This window comes from Bubalus bubalis, chromosome 18, assembly GCF_019923935.1.
Source record: "Bubalus bubalis isolate 160015118507 breed Murrah chromosome 18, NDDB_SH_1, whole genome shotgun sequence".
Taxonomy (NCBI): Eukaryota; Metazoa; Chordata; class Mammalia; order Artiodactyla; family Bovidae; genus Bubalus; species Bubalus bubalis.
The window spans coordinates 16,251,517-16,265,171 of record NC_059174.1 but is presented as its reverse complement, the minus strand read 5'-3'; the positions used below and the strand labels follow the sequence as shown (position 1 = coordinate 16,265,171).

Sequence of the window (13,655 nt, the reverse complement as noted above, 5' to 3'; positions counted from 1 at the left end):
AGTGGGCTGCGAAATCAGCTGAGTGGGTTGTAAGGAGCAATGAGAATAGAAATGTGACTAGAGTCGAAAATATCTGCAGAAGTGATGTTGGTGAAGCTTTCATTTTATTATGTATTAGACTGTATAGCTGAAGGTGGATGGCAATAAAAAGTTTCAAAGCTTCTGCTTTATTTAATGGTGTATGTTACCAGATTCACACATATATAACTGTACAATGTTGTAAACGTGAAACCAAGTATATGCTACTGTGGTTTTGAGTAACTTAATTTTTGAGAGTAATTTTGACTCCATGCCAAGTTTTTATTCTTCATTGATTTTGGAACCTACCCCTGCACAAGGCGTGTCTTCTCTCTACCTGTCTAGGGAGGAGGAGGCAGGCTGTGCATAGGAGATTGCCATCCTCACCCCTTCCACTGTGAGCATCCTTACAGGATATAACACAGGGCCTGACCGGAGCAGGGGAGTGGCAAATACTTGTGAAATGCAATGAATGAACCAAAAAACCAATTGATCTATATTTAGGAAGTACCTATTATGAACCAGGCTCTTGCTGAGTTCTGGAGGGGAGGGTGTATAAAGTTGCCTGAGAACCTACCCTGTAATCTAACTAGAGAATTAAAACATTCATCCACTGGTAGCAAGAGAGAGAGATCTCTGGGACCAAGCATGGTCTCAGATGTCATTAAAGAGAGTTGGCCCTTGGGTGGAGCTTAAGGAAGAATTCAAGAAAAAGAATATGGGCATGAGGCACAGACTGGATAGGTGGGTAGAGTGCCAGGGCAAGAGGTAGATGGGAAAGGAAGGCGTGTACCCTAGGTTTTCCCATCCTTGGCTTCACCACTCTCCAGCTCTATGACTTTGGGCAAGTTACTTCCTTCCTTGGAAACTTGGTGATAGGCATTCTGAATTCAAAAATAATTCATGTATTTAGTACTCTACCTGGCACTTGGTACATAATAGTGAAAGGTAGCTGTTATTATTTTGAATGTTGAACCCTCAGGGCTTGCATAAGGGCAACCAGCTTCTCTAGAACACTGCTCACATAACCAGGCACTGGGCTGGGTACTTGACACACGTTACCTCATAGCATCTTTAGAGCAGCCCCTTGAGGCTGACAGGACTACCATCACCACCTTGTATGTAAGGAAGTGGAATGTCACTGACATTTGGTCCCTTGCCCAGGTTCACATAGCTTGTAAGTAGTTTGAGCCAGGATTTGAACCCAGGGCTTTCTAATCTTGGAACCCAGCTCTTTCTAGTCTTCTAGGGTGTCTGAGGAAGATCCAAGGGCCTGGTGTGGCCACGTACCTTCTTTTGGCACCTGTGTGTCACGTTCCTCTCTCTCCCCAGGTTACCTGATCTGCAGCATGGTTTTCCTTCTCATGGTGATGTTAGCCTTCTTCCCGGTGTTCAGCTTCTGGTGGCTGAGCTATTGGCTGGGGCAGGGCTCAGGGGTGAGTGCCATGTGGGGGTGGGGTGCATTTCTGTGGACCTGGGTGGAATGGGGGAACTTCTTATTCCTTGGGGCCCCATGGGTATGGGTTAGAGAAGCCCATGGCAAGCCCAGTACCTGCCCTTGCCATGCTGATGAATGGGGCCCTAGAGGGAACCCTTGGGAGCTGAAACTCTGGAGCGCCCTCCCAGGTGGGCATCCTGTGTTCACAGAGCAAGAGGTCACCTGTACTGTCTCCTAGGAACAAAACCAAGAGGTTTCTGTCCCCAGACAGCTCTTTACACCAAGAATGCTTTACAGTCTGCTCTAATATGAGTTAGAGAAGGGAAAAGAAGTTTTATCCATCACTCCTGACAGCAGGGAAAGAGCTGAGCTCCAGTATGACTTGCACAGAAGTGATCTGGGCTTTTGAAAGGGAGAATGAGAGAGGAGGGAAAGCAGGGCCTCTGCTGGGCCAGAGAATGAAAAAGTACAAAAGGCTGGTGAGCATCAGTACGATTAAGCCATCAGTGTCTGCAGCCAGCTTTCTCCTCCCACAGAGAGTGGGGGACAGAGGCTCTGTCCTTTCTGAGGATTACATTTTAAAGGAATCATTCTCAGGTCTTTAAGAAAGATGCTTCTGAGTTGCAAGAGATACACAGTCACAGCTGTGAGAGCTTCTTAGTAAGTGCTCTGAGGAAGAGAGATCAGGGGCCTGCCAGGAAAACAGTAAATTTTCCTGGCAGAGGCACTTTAATGAAGGTGGGGGGAGCTGGGGTCCTCCAAGGGACATGCCTTAGCCTCTAGGAGCCACGCTAGAGTTCGGTCAAGTCTTTTAGTGCAGGAGTTCGGACAGGGTTGTTTGTGTTGAGGGTTCTGGAGCTCTCAGCCATTATGTACCAGATTAATTCATTAATCTTTCCAACCTCATTCTGAGGTAGGTATCACTGTCCCCATTTTATATTTGCAGAAATTATTCTTAGAGAGGAGAAGGAGCCTGTCCTGAGATGTCAATGTGCCTTGAACTCTGTGCTCTGAATCCAGGCTATGTCTTTCAAGCAATCTATTTGGTTAACTTTTGAGTCATGTTTCAGATGGAGTTTGGTCAGGAAAGCAGGAGCCACTTGAAATATTTAGAGCTTCCAAAGATTTAATATACAAGTTAGAGGCTACACAGCCATTGGAAGGGCTGGAGGAGAGAGGGAAAGCAGGCTCCAGGAATTTTAGCAGCAGGCAGCACTAAATGGGCTGATCCTTGGAAGGATGCCTGCTAACCACTGGCTGAATTCCAAGCTCCATGCACCTGTCCACAATTGCCACCAGAGTATAATGGCTTCTCTTTCAGCCTTTAGATTTTCTGTGAGTGCCTCTCTTTGGTAGAATCTAACCTAAGACCATGCTGGCAAGGAGTTTGAGAAACAGTTCTCAAACTCTTCCCTGAATCACATTGGAGAGTGTGGAAGGAGGCAGAGGTGATGTTAGATGACCATCTAGTGCAGATTTCTAACAGCATAGAGTGAAGTAATCTATCAAGCCATTTTCTACCCTGACAGAAGAGAAGAGACTCATATCAGACAGCAGACTGCCTTAGGACAAAGATGCATTGAGGAAGGGATGTATAGAAGTCCTAATGGTAGTGGAGTTGAGTTTGGAACGATCAGGGTAGAGGAGGCAATGGAGTGGAGGCAAGACCTGGATCAAGGAGACAGGCCACTGAATCTGATGCTGTAGTGGTCCAGGGGGTCAGCACAGGGCAGTGGGGAGGGAGAAGGGAAAAGCGATAGCACTGAGCAGGAAGATTTTAACATATAGTTTCACCTTCTACTGGCTGCTGAGTCTTCTGTAGCCCCAGGAAGACATATTTTTCTCCCTGCTAAATTTCACCCTGAACTCAGATGGTCTGAACCTCTGAAAAAGAAAACTCACAGTTTTCCTCTCTCCACACATAATGTCTCTGATACGCAAAGTGCAGGTTTTGGTTTTTGTTTTTCCCCTCTGTGTCAACCAGTTCTCCAACTCCCTGGACACTCGCTGGGTGTACTACAGTTCAATTCCATTCTGATACTACCTATTCAGAGTTAGCAACACCTCACAGGTTAAGGGTTCAGTCCCATAAGACTGCTTATGTGCCAATCACAAGTCTCGACGTTTTGTTCAGTTGCTCAGTCATGTCTGACTGTTTGCAACCTCATGGACTGTAGTATACCAGGCTTCCTTGTCCTTCACCAACTCCCGGAGCTTGCTCAAACTCATGTCCATTAAGTCAGTGATGCCATCCAATCATCTCATTCTCTGTCATCCCCTTCTCCTCCTGCCTTCAATCTTCACCAACATCAGGGTCTTTTCCAAAGTATTGGAGTTTCAGCTTCAGCATCAGTCCTTCCAATGAATATTCAGGTCTGATTTCCTTTAGGATTGACTGGTTTGATCTCCTTGTTGACCAAGGGACTCTCAAGAGTCTTCTCCAACACCACAGTTCAAAAGCATCAATTCTTCAGAACACAGCTTCCTTTATAGTTCAACTCTCACATCCATACATGACTACTGGAAAAACCATAGCTTTGATTGGACGGACCTTTGTTGACAAAGTAATGTCTGTGCTTTTTAATATGCTTTCTAGGTTGGTCATAGCTTTTCTTCCAAGAAGCAAGTGTCATAATGTCATGGCTGCAGTCACCATCATGGCTGGTTTTGGAGCCCAAGAAAATAAAGTTTCTCACTGTTTCCATAGTTTCCCCATCTATTTGCCATGAAGTGATGGGATCAGATGCTGTGATCTTTGTTTTTTGAATGTTGAGTTTTAAACCAGCTTTTTCACTCTCCTCTTTCACTTTCATCAAGAGGTTCTTTAGTTCTTCTTCCCTTTCTGCCATAAAGGTGGTGTCATCTGCATATCTGAGGTTACTGATATATATCTACTGATATACAATCTTGATTCCAGCTTGTGCTTCATCTAGCCCAGCATTTTGCATGATGTACTCTGCATATAAGGTAAATAAGCAGGGTGACAATATACAGCCTTGATGTACTCCTTTCCCAATTTGGAACCAGTCTGTTGTTCCATGTCCAGTTCTAACTGTTGCCTCTTAACCTGCATACAGATTTCTCAGGAGGCAGGTAAGGTGGTCTGTTATTCTCATCTCTTTAAGAATTTTCCAGTTTGTTGTGATGCACACAGTCAAAGCCTTTGGCATAGTCAATAAAGCAGATGTTTACCTGGAACTCTCTTGCTTTTTCTGTGATCCAACAGATGTTGGCAATTTGATCTCTGATTCCTCTGCCTTTTCTATATCAAGCTTGAACATCTGGAAATTCATGGTTCATGTACTGTTGAAGCCTGGCTTGGAGAATTTTGAGAATTACTTTGCTAGTGTGTGAGATGAGTACAATTGTGCAGTAGTTTGAACATCCTTTTGCATTTCTTTGGGATTGGAGTGGAAACTGACCTTTTCCAGTCCTATGGCCACTGTTGAGTTTTTCAAATTTTCTGGCATATTGAGTGCATCACTTTCATAGCATCATATCTTAGGATTTGAAATAGCTCAACTGGAATTCCATCACCTCCACTAGCTTTGTTCATAGTGATGCTTCCTAAGGCCCACTTGACTTCATATTCCAGGATGTCTGGCTCTAGGTGAATGATCACACCATTCTAGTTATCTCGGTCATTAAGATCTTTTTTGTATGTTCTTCTGTGTATTCTTACCACCTCTTCTTAATATCTTCTGCTTCTGTTAGGTCTCTACTATTTATTGTGCCCATTTTATCTGTCCTTTATTGTGCCCATCTTTGCATGAAATGTTCCCTTTTTATCTCTAATTTTCTTGAAGAGATCTCTAGTCTTTCCCATTCTATTGTTTTCCTCTATTTCTTTGCACTGATCACTGAGGTAGGCTTTCTTATCTCTCCTTGTCTTCTTTGGAACACTGCATTCTGATGGGTATATCTTTTCTTTTCTCCTTTGCCTTTAGCTTCTCTTCTTTTCTCAGTATGTCTTCCTCAGACAACTATTTTGCCTTTTTGCATTTCTTTTTCTTGGGGATGATCTTGATCACTGCCTCCTGTACAATGTCATGAACCTCTGTCAGTAGTTCTTCAAGCTGTCTATCAGATCTAATCCCTTGAATCTATTTGTCACTTCCACTGTATAATCACAAGAGATTTGATTTAGATCATACCTGGATGGTCTAGTGGTTTTCCCTCCTTTCTTCAATTTAAGTCTGAATTTGGCAATAAGGAGTTCATGATCTGAGCCACAGTCAGCTCCCAGTCTTGTTTTTGCTGACTGTATAGAGCTTCTCCATCTTTGGCTGCAAAGAATATAATCAATCTGATTTTGGTATTGACCATCTGGTGATGTCCATGTGTAGAGTCTTCTCTTGTGTTGTTGGAAGAGGGTATTTGCTGTGACCAGTGAGTTCTCTTGGCAAAACTCTATTAGCCTTTGCCCTGCTTCGTTCTGTACTCCAAGGCCAAATTTGCCTCTAGTCCAGATATCTCTTGACTTCCTACTTTTGCATTCCAGTCCACTATGATGAAAAGGACATCTCTTTCGGGTGTTAGTTCTAGAAGGTCTTATAGGTCTTCATAGAACTGTTCCAACTCAGCTTCTTCTGCATTAGAGGTTGGGGCATAAACTTGGATTACTGTGCTATTGAATGGTTTGCCTTGGAAACAAAGAGATCATTCTGCTGTTTTTGTAGTTCTGATGAATCAGCTATGAATTGGGGATTCCCATGACTCCCTCTTTGGGCTTGATAATTTTCTATAATGGCTTACAGAACTTAGGGAAATACTTTTATCAGTTTTTAAATAAGGGATATAGTAAATGATGCAGATGCAGAGCCAGATGAAAAAATATATAGGGTGAGGTACAGAAGGGTCCAAAGTGCAAGAGCTTCTGTTTCCATGGAGTTGGGGTACACCACCCTTCTAGCACATGGATGTGTTCACCAACCTGGAAGCTCTCTGAATGCCATGCTTTAGGGATTTTTATGGTGGATTCAACATGTTGCTCAGTTTTAAAGAATCTGCCTGCAAAGTAAGAGACCCTGGTTTGATTCCTGGTTTGCGAAGATCTATTGGAGAAGGGATAGGCCACCTACTCCAGTATTCTTGGGCTTCTCTTGTGGCTCAGCTGGTAAAGAATCTGCTTGCAATGTGGGAGACCCCAGTTTGATCCCTGGGTTGGCAAGATCCCTTGGAGAAGGGAAAGGCTACCCACTCCACTATTCTGGCCTGGAGAATTCCATGGACTGTATTGTCCATGGGGTTGCAAAGAGTTGGACATGACTGAGCGACTTTCACTTCAACATGTAGACATGACGGATCATAAACTAAAATTCCAGCTCCTTCCCATTTCCAGAAAATGGGAGTAGGGCTGAAAGTTCCAAGCTTGGACTCATGACATGGTCTTTCTGGTGACCAGCCCCAGTCCTGAAGCTATTTAGGAGTCCCCAGCCCCTAGTCATCTCGTTAGCTACAAAAGACTCTCTCATTGCTCCAGAGGCCCGTGTCAGAAACCAGAGTCAAAGGCCAATTATTACCAGAAATGAAGCCCCAAGCACCCCCATCACCTAGGAAACTGCAAGGGTTTTAGGACTTGTGTGTCAGGAATTGGGGACAAAGATGAAGCATATTTCTTATCATACCATACTCCCTGTCCTTTCTTGAAGAATAATAGCAGTCAAGAGAGCAACTGGACCGCTGCAGACCCAGGTGACATACTGGACAATCCTCAGCTGCCCTTTTACCAACTGGTGTTTGGCCTCAGCAGCCTGTTGGTAATCCTCCTGGGCATCTGCTTATCATTGGTTTTCACCAAGGTGATGGGGAAGGCATCCACAGCATTGCACAACAAGCTCTTCAACAAGGTATGGGTCTGGGCACTGGGCATGGCCACAGGCTGAGCCTTGACCTTGCTCAACTCTTTTTTCTAATTATTAGACTTTATTTTTTGAGCAGTTTTTGGTTTAGAGAAAAATTGAGCAGAAAATATGGGGTTCACTTTTACCCTTCACCACATCCTCAATTTCTCCTATTATTAATAGCTTGCATTAGTGGGGGACATCTGTTACAGTTGATGAGTCAACATTGATACATTATTATTATCAATCAAAGTCCATAGTTTACATTAAGGTTCACTGCTTGTGTTGTACCTTCTATGGGTTTTGACAAATGTATACTGGCATGCGTCTACCATCAAGTATTATACAGAATAGTCAAACTACCCTAAAAATCCCCTTTGCTCAGCCTATGTATATCCCTCCCCTAGACCTCTGAAAACTGCTGATCTATTTTGCTGTCTCTGTGGTTTGGAGAATATAATGTCATATAGTTGTAAGTTTACACTGGGTCAGTAACTGGGTGGGAGCAGGCCAGAGAATGAGATAGGTTCTTGAAACTCTCCCACGACTAAGTTTAATGCCCCTTCCTAGAGGATCAACCCTCAGCTATCAATGCTGGCCTCTGTTGGCTGAGCACAGTCACATAAAGAGTTGCTTCTAATTTCCTTAAGTTCCTTTTGAAGTAGGTATTTTACTCTTATCTTACATATGAGAAAATGGAAACCCCATATGTGTTATGGTTAGAATGTATGTTATGGCTAAAATACCAAGTTATTTATAGTATCACATTAGCTCTTGGACATGTCCTTTCTGTCTTTCACTTATCGAATATTACTGGGTGCCAGGCTCTGGAGTAGGCACTTGGTTCACAGTGGTGAGTGAACAATGTAGATATGGTTTGGGTCATCTTAGCCTACAGCTTAAGGACAGAGATGGACAGGAAAATAATCTGTTGTAATATGATGTGCAGAGTTAGCCATGGGGGTGGCACACAGGACCATAAGAACATGGCACACCTGACCCAAGCATGGGGGTGGTGGAAGGAAGGTGGGAGTCCAAGAAGGCTTCTTGGAGGAAGTGACCTCTATGCTAAGATCTGAGGATGAACGAGATCTCGCCAAGTCAAGATTAAGAGGTGAGCAGAAGCAGAACATTTCCAGAGAGCTGCATGGAGCTCAGGAAGGCTGGAGCTGAGAACTGCAGAGAGGGGCTTCTCAGAGGGATTCTCGGGAGGCAATGAGGGCACCCATCATTCCTTGTAGATTCAAAGCAAATTCTTAAAAAAATTTTTTTTTTTGATGTGGGCCGTCATTTTAAATATCTTTATTGAATTTGTTACAATATGTTTTGGTTTTTTGCCACGAGGCATGTGGGATCTTAGTTCCCTGACCAGGGATCAAACCAGCACCCCCTGCAATGGAAGGCAAAATCTTAACCACTGGATCATCAGGGAAGTCCCACAAATTGTGTTTTAATTTAGGAGGGTGAGGCCAAGGCATTTCCCCACATCTCAGATAAAGCAACCGCCTTGATGAGCCAGAAGGCAGGAGAGGGAAAAATTACTCCAAAGCCTAGCAGTCCTTACCACCTAATCTGTGGTGGTGGCACCAGCTAGCTGGTCTCTAAGTTTCTGACTCCACATTCCCAGATTCTAGAAATACCTAGTACCCAGGCCTTCTCAAAGTTATATTCTATATTTTAATTTTGAGAAATGTTCAAGTTCTTTTCATTAGAAAGTACATTTCATATTTTAAACATTTTATTTTTGCTCACCCTTTTATGGCTTTATTGATCTTAAATTTGCCATGTAGTTTTAAATAATCACAAGTAAAGGAAAAATCTCTGAAAAAATTGGCTCAACTATAAAATCAACAAATATAAAAACAAAACTAGAACCAGATTAATTTGCTACTTAAGGAGGCAACCAGAGATCCTGACCCTGTGTCCACACCATATACTTCTAATCCCTAGTGAGCATGGGCTCTCACCAAGACCCCTTTCATGCCACAGCTGAGCTGAGTCCTGCCCCCCTAGCCCCTCACTCCCCAAAAGTGCTCAGTGTCCTAAGGGGGTGATTGCTTTAGTCTTTTATTTGTGATTGTGAATATTCTTTTTGCTTTAGCTCATGTATTTAACAAAAGAGTCTGGAGATAAAATTAAAGACAATTTAGAAGCAGAAGAAGAAAGCAAGGGTCTCACAGTCTGCCCCACTGATGTTTGCTGCTCCCTACCTCCTACCTTGGGCTTGCCTGGTGGCTCAGAGGGTAAAGAATCTGCATGCAAAGAGAGAGACCTGGGTTCAGTCCCTGGGTCGGGAAGATCCCCTGGAGAAGGAACTGGCAACCCACTCCAGTATTCTTGCCTGGAGAATTCCATGGACAGAGGAACCTGGCAGACCATGGGGTTGCAAAGAGTCAGACACAACCGAGCGACTACTTGATGATGATGACCTTCTACCTTAGACAGCAAGCAAACTATACTTATCAGCAGGATCCAGACTTTTGCCACGAGGGCTGCTGTAAGAGCCACTTCATGACTCAAATAATAATATTAATGTGTTGGTTGCTCAGTCGTGTCCGACTCTTTGTGACTGCATGGACTCTAGCCCACTAGGCTTTTCTATTCATGGGATTTTCCAGGCAAAAATACTGGAGTGGGTGGCCATTCCCTTCTCCAGGGGCTCTTCCTGACCCAGGGATCCAACCTGCATATACCCTTTACAATTTTATTTATTTACTTATCTCTATGCAGGTTTTCTTCCGTTGCAGTGGCTGGGGGCTGCTGTTCGTTGTGTTGTGCAAGCTTCTCATTGCAGTGGCTTTCTTGTTGCAGAGCACTGGTCCAGAGTGTGGGCTCCCATTTTACAAATGAGGACCCTGAGACTCAGAGAGTTTATATGTAACTTGCCTACAGTCCCAGAGCAATAGGTGGAAGACGAGCAGCCCTGGAGTCCAGGCAAACTGACTCTGGAGCCTCTGCCTTTAAGCCGTGCTCTACGTTGCCTTCCCTGGATATCCTTCAGTCTGCATCCTGTACATCATTCAGAGCTTGAGGATGCCTGGTGTCTTCATCAAGCCCCCACCAAGGCGTGCAGACAGCGTTGTGACCTGGGTTGCTTTTGCTCTCACAGGTGTCCCACTGCTCTATGTGCTTCTTTGACACAACCCCCACTGGCCGGCTCCTGAACTGCTTTGCAGGGGACATGGATGAGTTGGATCAGTTCTTGCCCATCATGGTTGAACAGTCTGTGCTCCTGACTTTGGTGGTGATCATCATCCTGTTGACAATCAGTTTCATATCTCCCTATATCCTGCTGATGGGAGTCGTCATCCTCTCTGCTTGCCTCGTTTATTTTAGGTGAGTGGGTTCTTTTTGCTTGTGAATGAGGTCTGAGTCTAGGACCGACCTAGAACTGGAGGGTGTCAGAAGTGGATGGCCCAGGTCGCTCCCTCCCGTTCTCAATGCAGGGTGTTCAAGAGAGCCATCAACGTGTTCAAGAGACTGAAGAACTACAGCTGCTCCTCTTTGTTTTCGCACATCCTCACCACCCTGCAGGGCCTGAGCTCCATCCATGTCTATGGAAAAACTGAAGACTTCATCAATGAGTGAGTCCTTCTGTTCTCTGAGGGTGATGGGGAATGTGGCAATGGTGGGGAACAGGAAGGAAACAGAGCACCTGGGAACAGCACCATCTTCAAAAGAATCAGAGCGATCATTGTTTTATTCCATTTATTTCACTGCATCTCCAGAACCCCATCTGGAAGATGGTACTTATAAGAATAAAAAATGTAAGTGATATGAAAAATGTCTGTCAGTTTTAAAGACCTGTGCTGTTATATACATATATTAATACAATGAATGGTAAGATAAAATGCCATGTTAGTACTGATTGCATTTCTTTCTTTCACTTGCAAACAGATATCTAAATATAATAAAATAATAAAGAACAATAGTTCTTGAAATAGCAGAATTTTCTTCACTATTCACACCCATAGATTTGCCTTCTAAATGTTTGTTGAAACAATCAAATCCTATGATTGTTGCTGAGGTTTAACTGTGTAACATAAACTTATCTACTTGTAAGCATCAGTCAAACATGGTCTGCATTGAACTACAAAAAGTTTGCAGTCTAAGGGAAGACAGGGGACACAGATGTATATTTTTGTAATAAGACAAGTGTTGAATACAATGCAATAGGGAGAAACACAGGTAGAATGACTTGGGGTTTCAGAGGAGAAAGTGATAACCCGCAGCTTGGGATCAGGGAAGGCTTTGGGGAGGAGGCAACATCTGAGGTGGCCTTGAAGCCAGGGAAGATTTGGGCATGGGAGATGGTGTGTGCTCTGTTAACTGAAATATTGGATGAACCATGGTGCCAGCTCTCCCACTGGCACTAGAGAGACCCAAAGACTGTGCAGAGACTAGGACTAAGGGATCATTCAGTCAACACTGAGAACCTCCCAGATGCTCAGCACCCAATGGGGATACAGCTGTGAGCAAGGTGGACGGATACGAAGAAGGGATTGCTTTCCTTCATTCACTCACAAATCTGGGCCTTTATTCATTCTTGTTGGCCCAGTAGAGTAACTTACCCATCCTGAATCAATTATCGAGGCGAGGGGAAGAGAACTGCTAGTAGGCCTAAATTGGTCCGAGCTCACTCCTAGATCTGGGGTCAGGTGAACTCCATGGCTGAGAAAGGAGGAGAAAGGAATCCTCTCCAATTTTCTTCGTTGGTTCTTTGGTGAGACTGGGGAGCTGGATGCTGGAGAAAGCAACCAGCGTTAGGAAACCCTGGGTCAGACAGACACATGTGACTTTCATGTTGTCCTTTCTTTGTCAGGTTTAAAAAGCTGACAGATGTACAGAATAACTACCTGCTGATGTTTATGTCTTCCACGCGATGGGTGGCCTTGAGACTGGAGCTCATGACCAACCTGATGACCTTGGTGGTAGCCCTGTTTTTGGTTTTCGGCCTTTCCTCTGCCCCCCATTCCTATAAAGCCATGGCTCTCAGCCTCGTCCTGCAGGTGAGGGATGGACTATCAGACAGCAGGGGGGCAGGGAGGAGGCTGGTGGTGGTCTGTGGCCTGTGGGCAGACTTGGGGGTCTGTGGGACTTTGATTACACCTTGGGTTTTGGCCATTTGTGACCTTATGAACTGGATGCTTGGCTTTCTGAATCTGCAGCTTTGTTCTGTTTCCTTGTCACTTCCGAACTGGGAAGCCTACATTGAAAGGTATTTAACAGAATCATAGAATATTGGGATTGAAGAGGTGCCCAGAGAAAGCAGAATCCAACCTTCCTATTGTGTAAATTGGGAAACTGAGGCTCAGAGAGGGGAAGGAGTTGTCTGAACACACAGAGCTTTAGAAGCAGAGCCAGGGCAAGACCCTGGGCCTCTTGGTTTCCTGTGGTGTCTTTTTTACTTTACTATACATACCCTGAGTCAGTTGTCACTTTTCTGAGGTACCTGGGGAGGCTATTTAAAATGTAGGTTTCCCAGTTCTCCTCTGGGGCAGGCCTGTGAGGCTTCAAAGTGCATAGACTTGAACCCGAGTACTCAGCCCAGCCTGGTAGGCTGATTCAGCTGGGCTCATGGAGCTGACGGGAGGGCCACACTCCAGAGCACAGAGGAGCCATTCAGAGTCAGGTCCTGGTTGGGTGGGGTCTTGGAATCTGATTTTTAAAATGGGTTCTTGAGGGGACCCTGGTGTAGAAGCTTTGCATGTCTCATGGCCTGAATTCTTCCATGCCCAGGATCAGGGCCAAGGCTTATGTCCACAAAGTCCTGGGGAAGGGCTCCCCCGAGGGCTGTGAGGCTAGTTAGGAAACTCAGGAAACCGTGGGTGCACAGTTCCATTGGCACCCTCGCCCACAGGGGTAGTCGTTAACCATCCTCTCTCGTTCTTTCTAACTGGACTTGGGTCTTGTGCGCCCCCTGCTGAGGCATCCTTTTGGGTGCAGAGGGGCTCCTTCCTGCTCCTTGTTGAACCCTGTGGCAGACACACATGTGTGCTGTGCCCACATGGCCAGGCCTGTGTGCAGACTCTTCTGAGGGTGCACAGGCCATGCAGGGAGCTGTGTGGTGCTCATGCCCACAGACAGCCGCCCCAGGCCTTAAGTGGGCAGTTGGGGAGCTTGCACTGAGCCCATGACCTGCTGGACACTTGCTATGCTTCTTCCACTGAACTGTTACAACATTCCATGAGATGTGGCCAAATGGTTAAGAACATGAGGTTTGGAAGCTGCAGGTTCTCAACAGGCTCTGTCCATTATCACCTATGTGACTTTGGGGAAATCTGTTACCCTCCTTATTCCTTTTATGAAAGGGAGATAATAAAAGTTCTGGAATCATAGACTTGTGAGGAATATAT

General features: G+C 44.9%; 1 protein-coding gene across 4 annotated transcripts in view; it reads left to right on the top strand.

Moving 5' to 3' along the window:
• The window catches only part of ABCC11 (ATP binding cassette subfamily C member 11), an 88,197-nt gene that overhangs the window by 59,123 nt on the left and 15,419 nt on the right, over positions 1 to 13,655 (top strand). For all 4 annotated transcript variants that reach the window (XM_044931216.2, XM_044931215.2, XM_006043886.4 and 1 more), the window contains 5 exons: positions 1,351 to 1,454; positions 7,108 to 7,305; positions 10,409 to 10,635; positions 10,746 to 10,883; positions 12,122 to 12,308. In XM_044931216.2, coding sequence (XP_044787151.2) covers positions 1,351 to 1,454; positions 7,108 to 7,305; positions 10,409 to 10,635; positions 10,746 to 10,883; positions 12,122 to 12,308 — 854 coding nt within the window. The remainder of the gene's footprint in view (positions 1 to 1,350; positions 1,455 to 7,107; positions 7,306 to 10,408; positions 10,636 to 10,745; positions 10,884 to 12,121; positions 12,309 to 13,655) is intronic.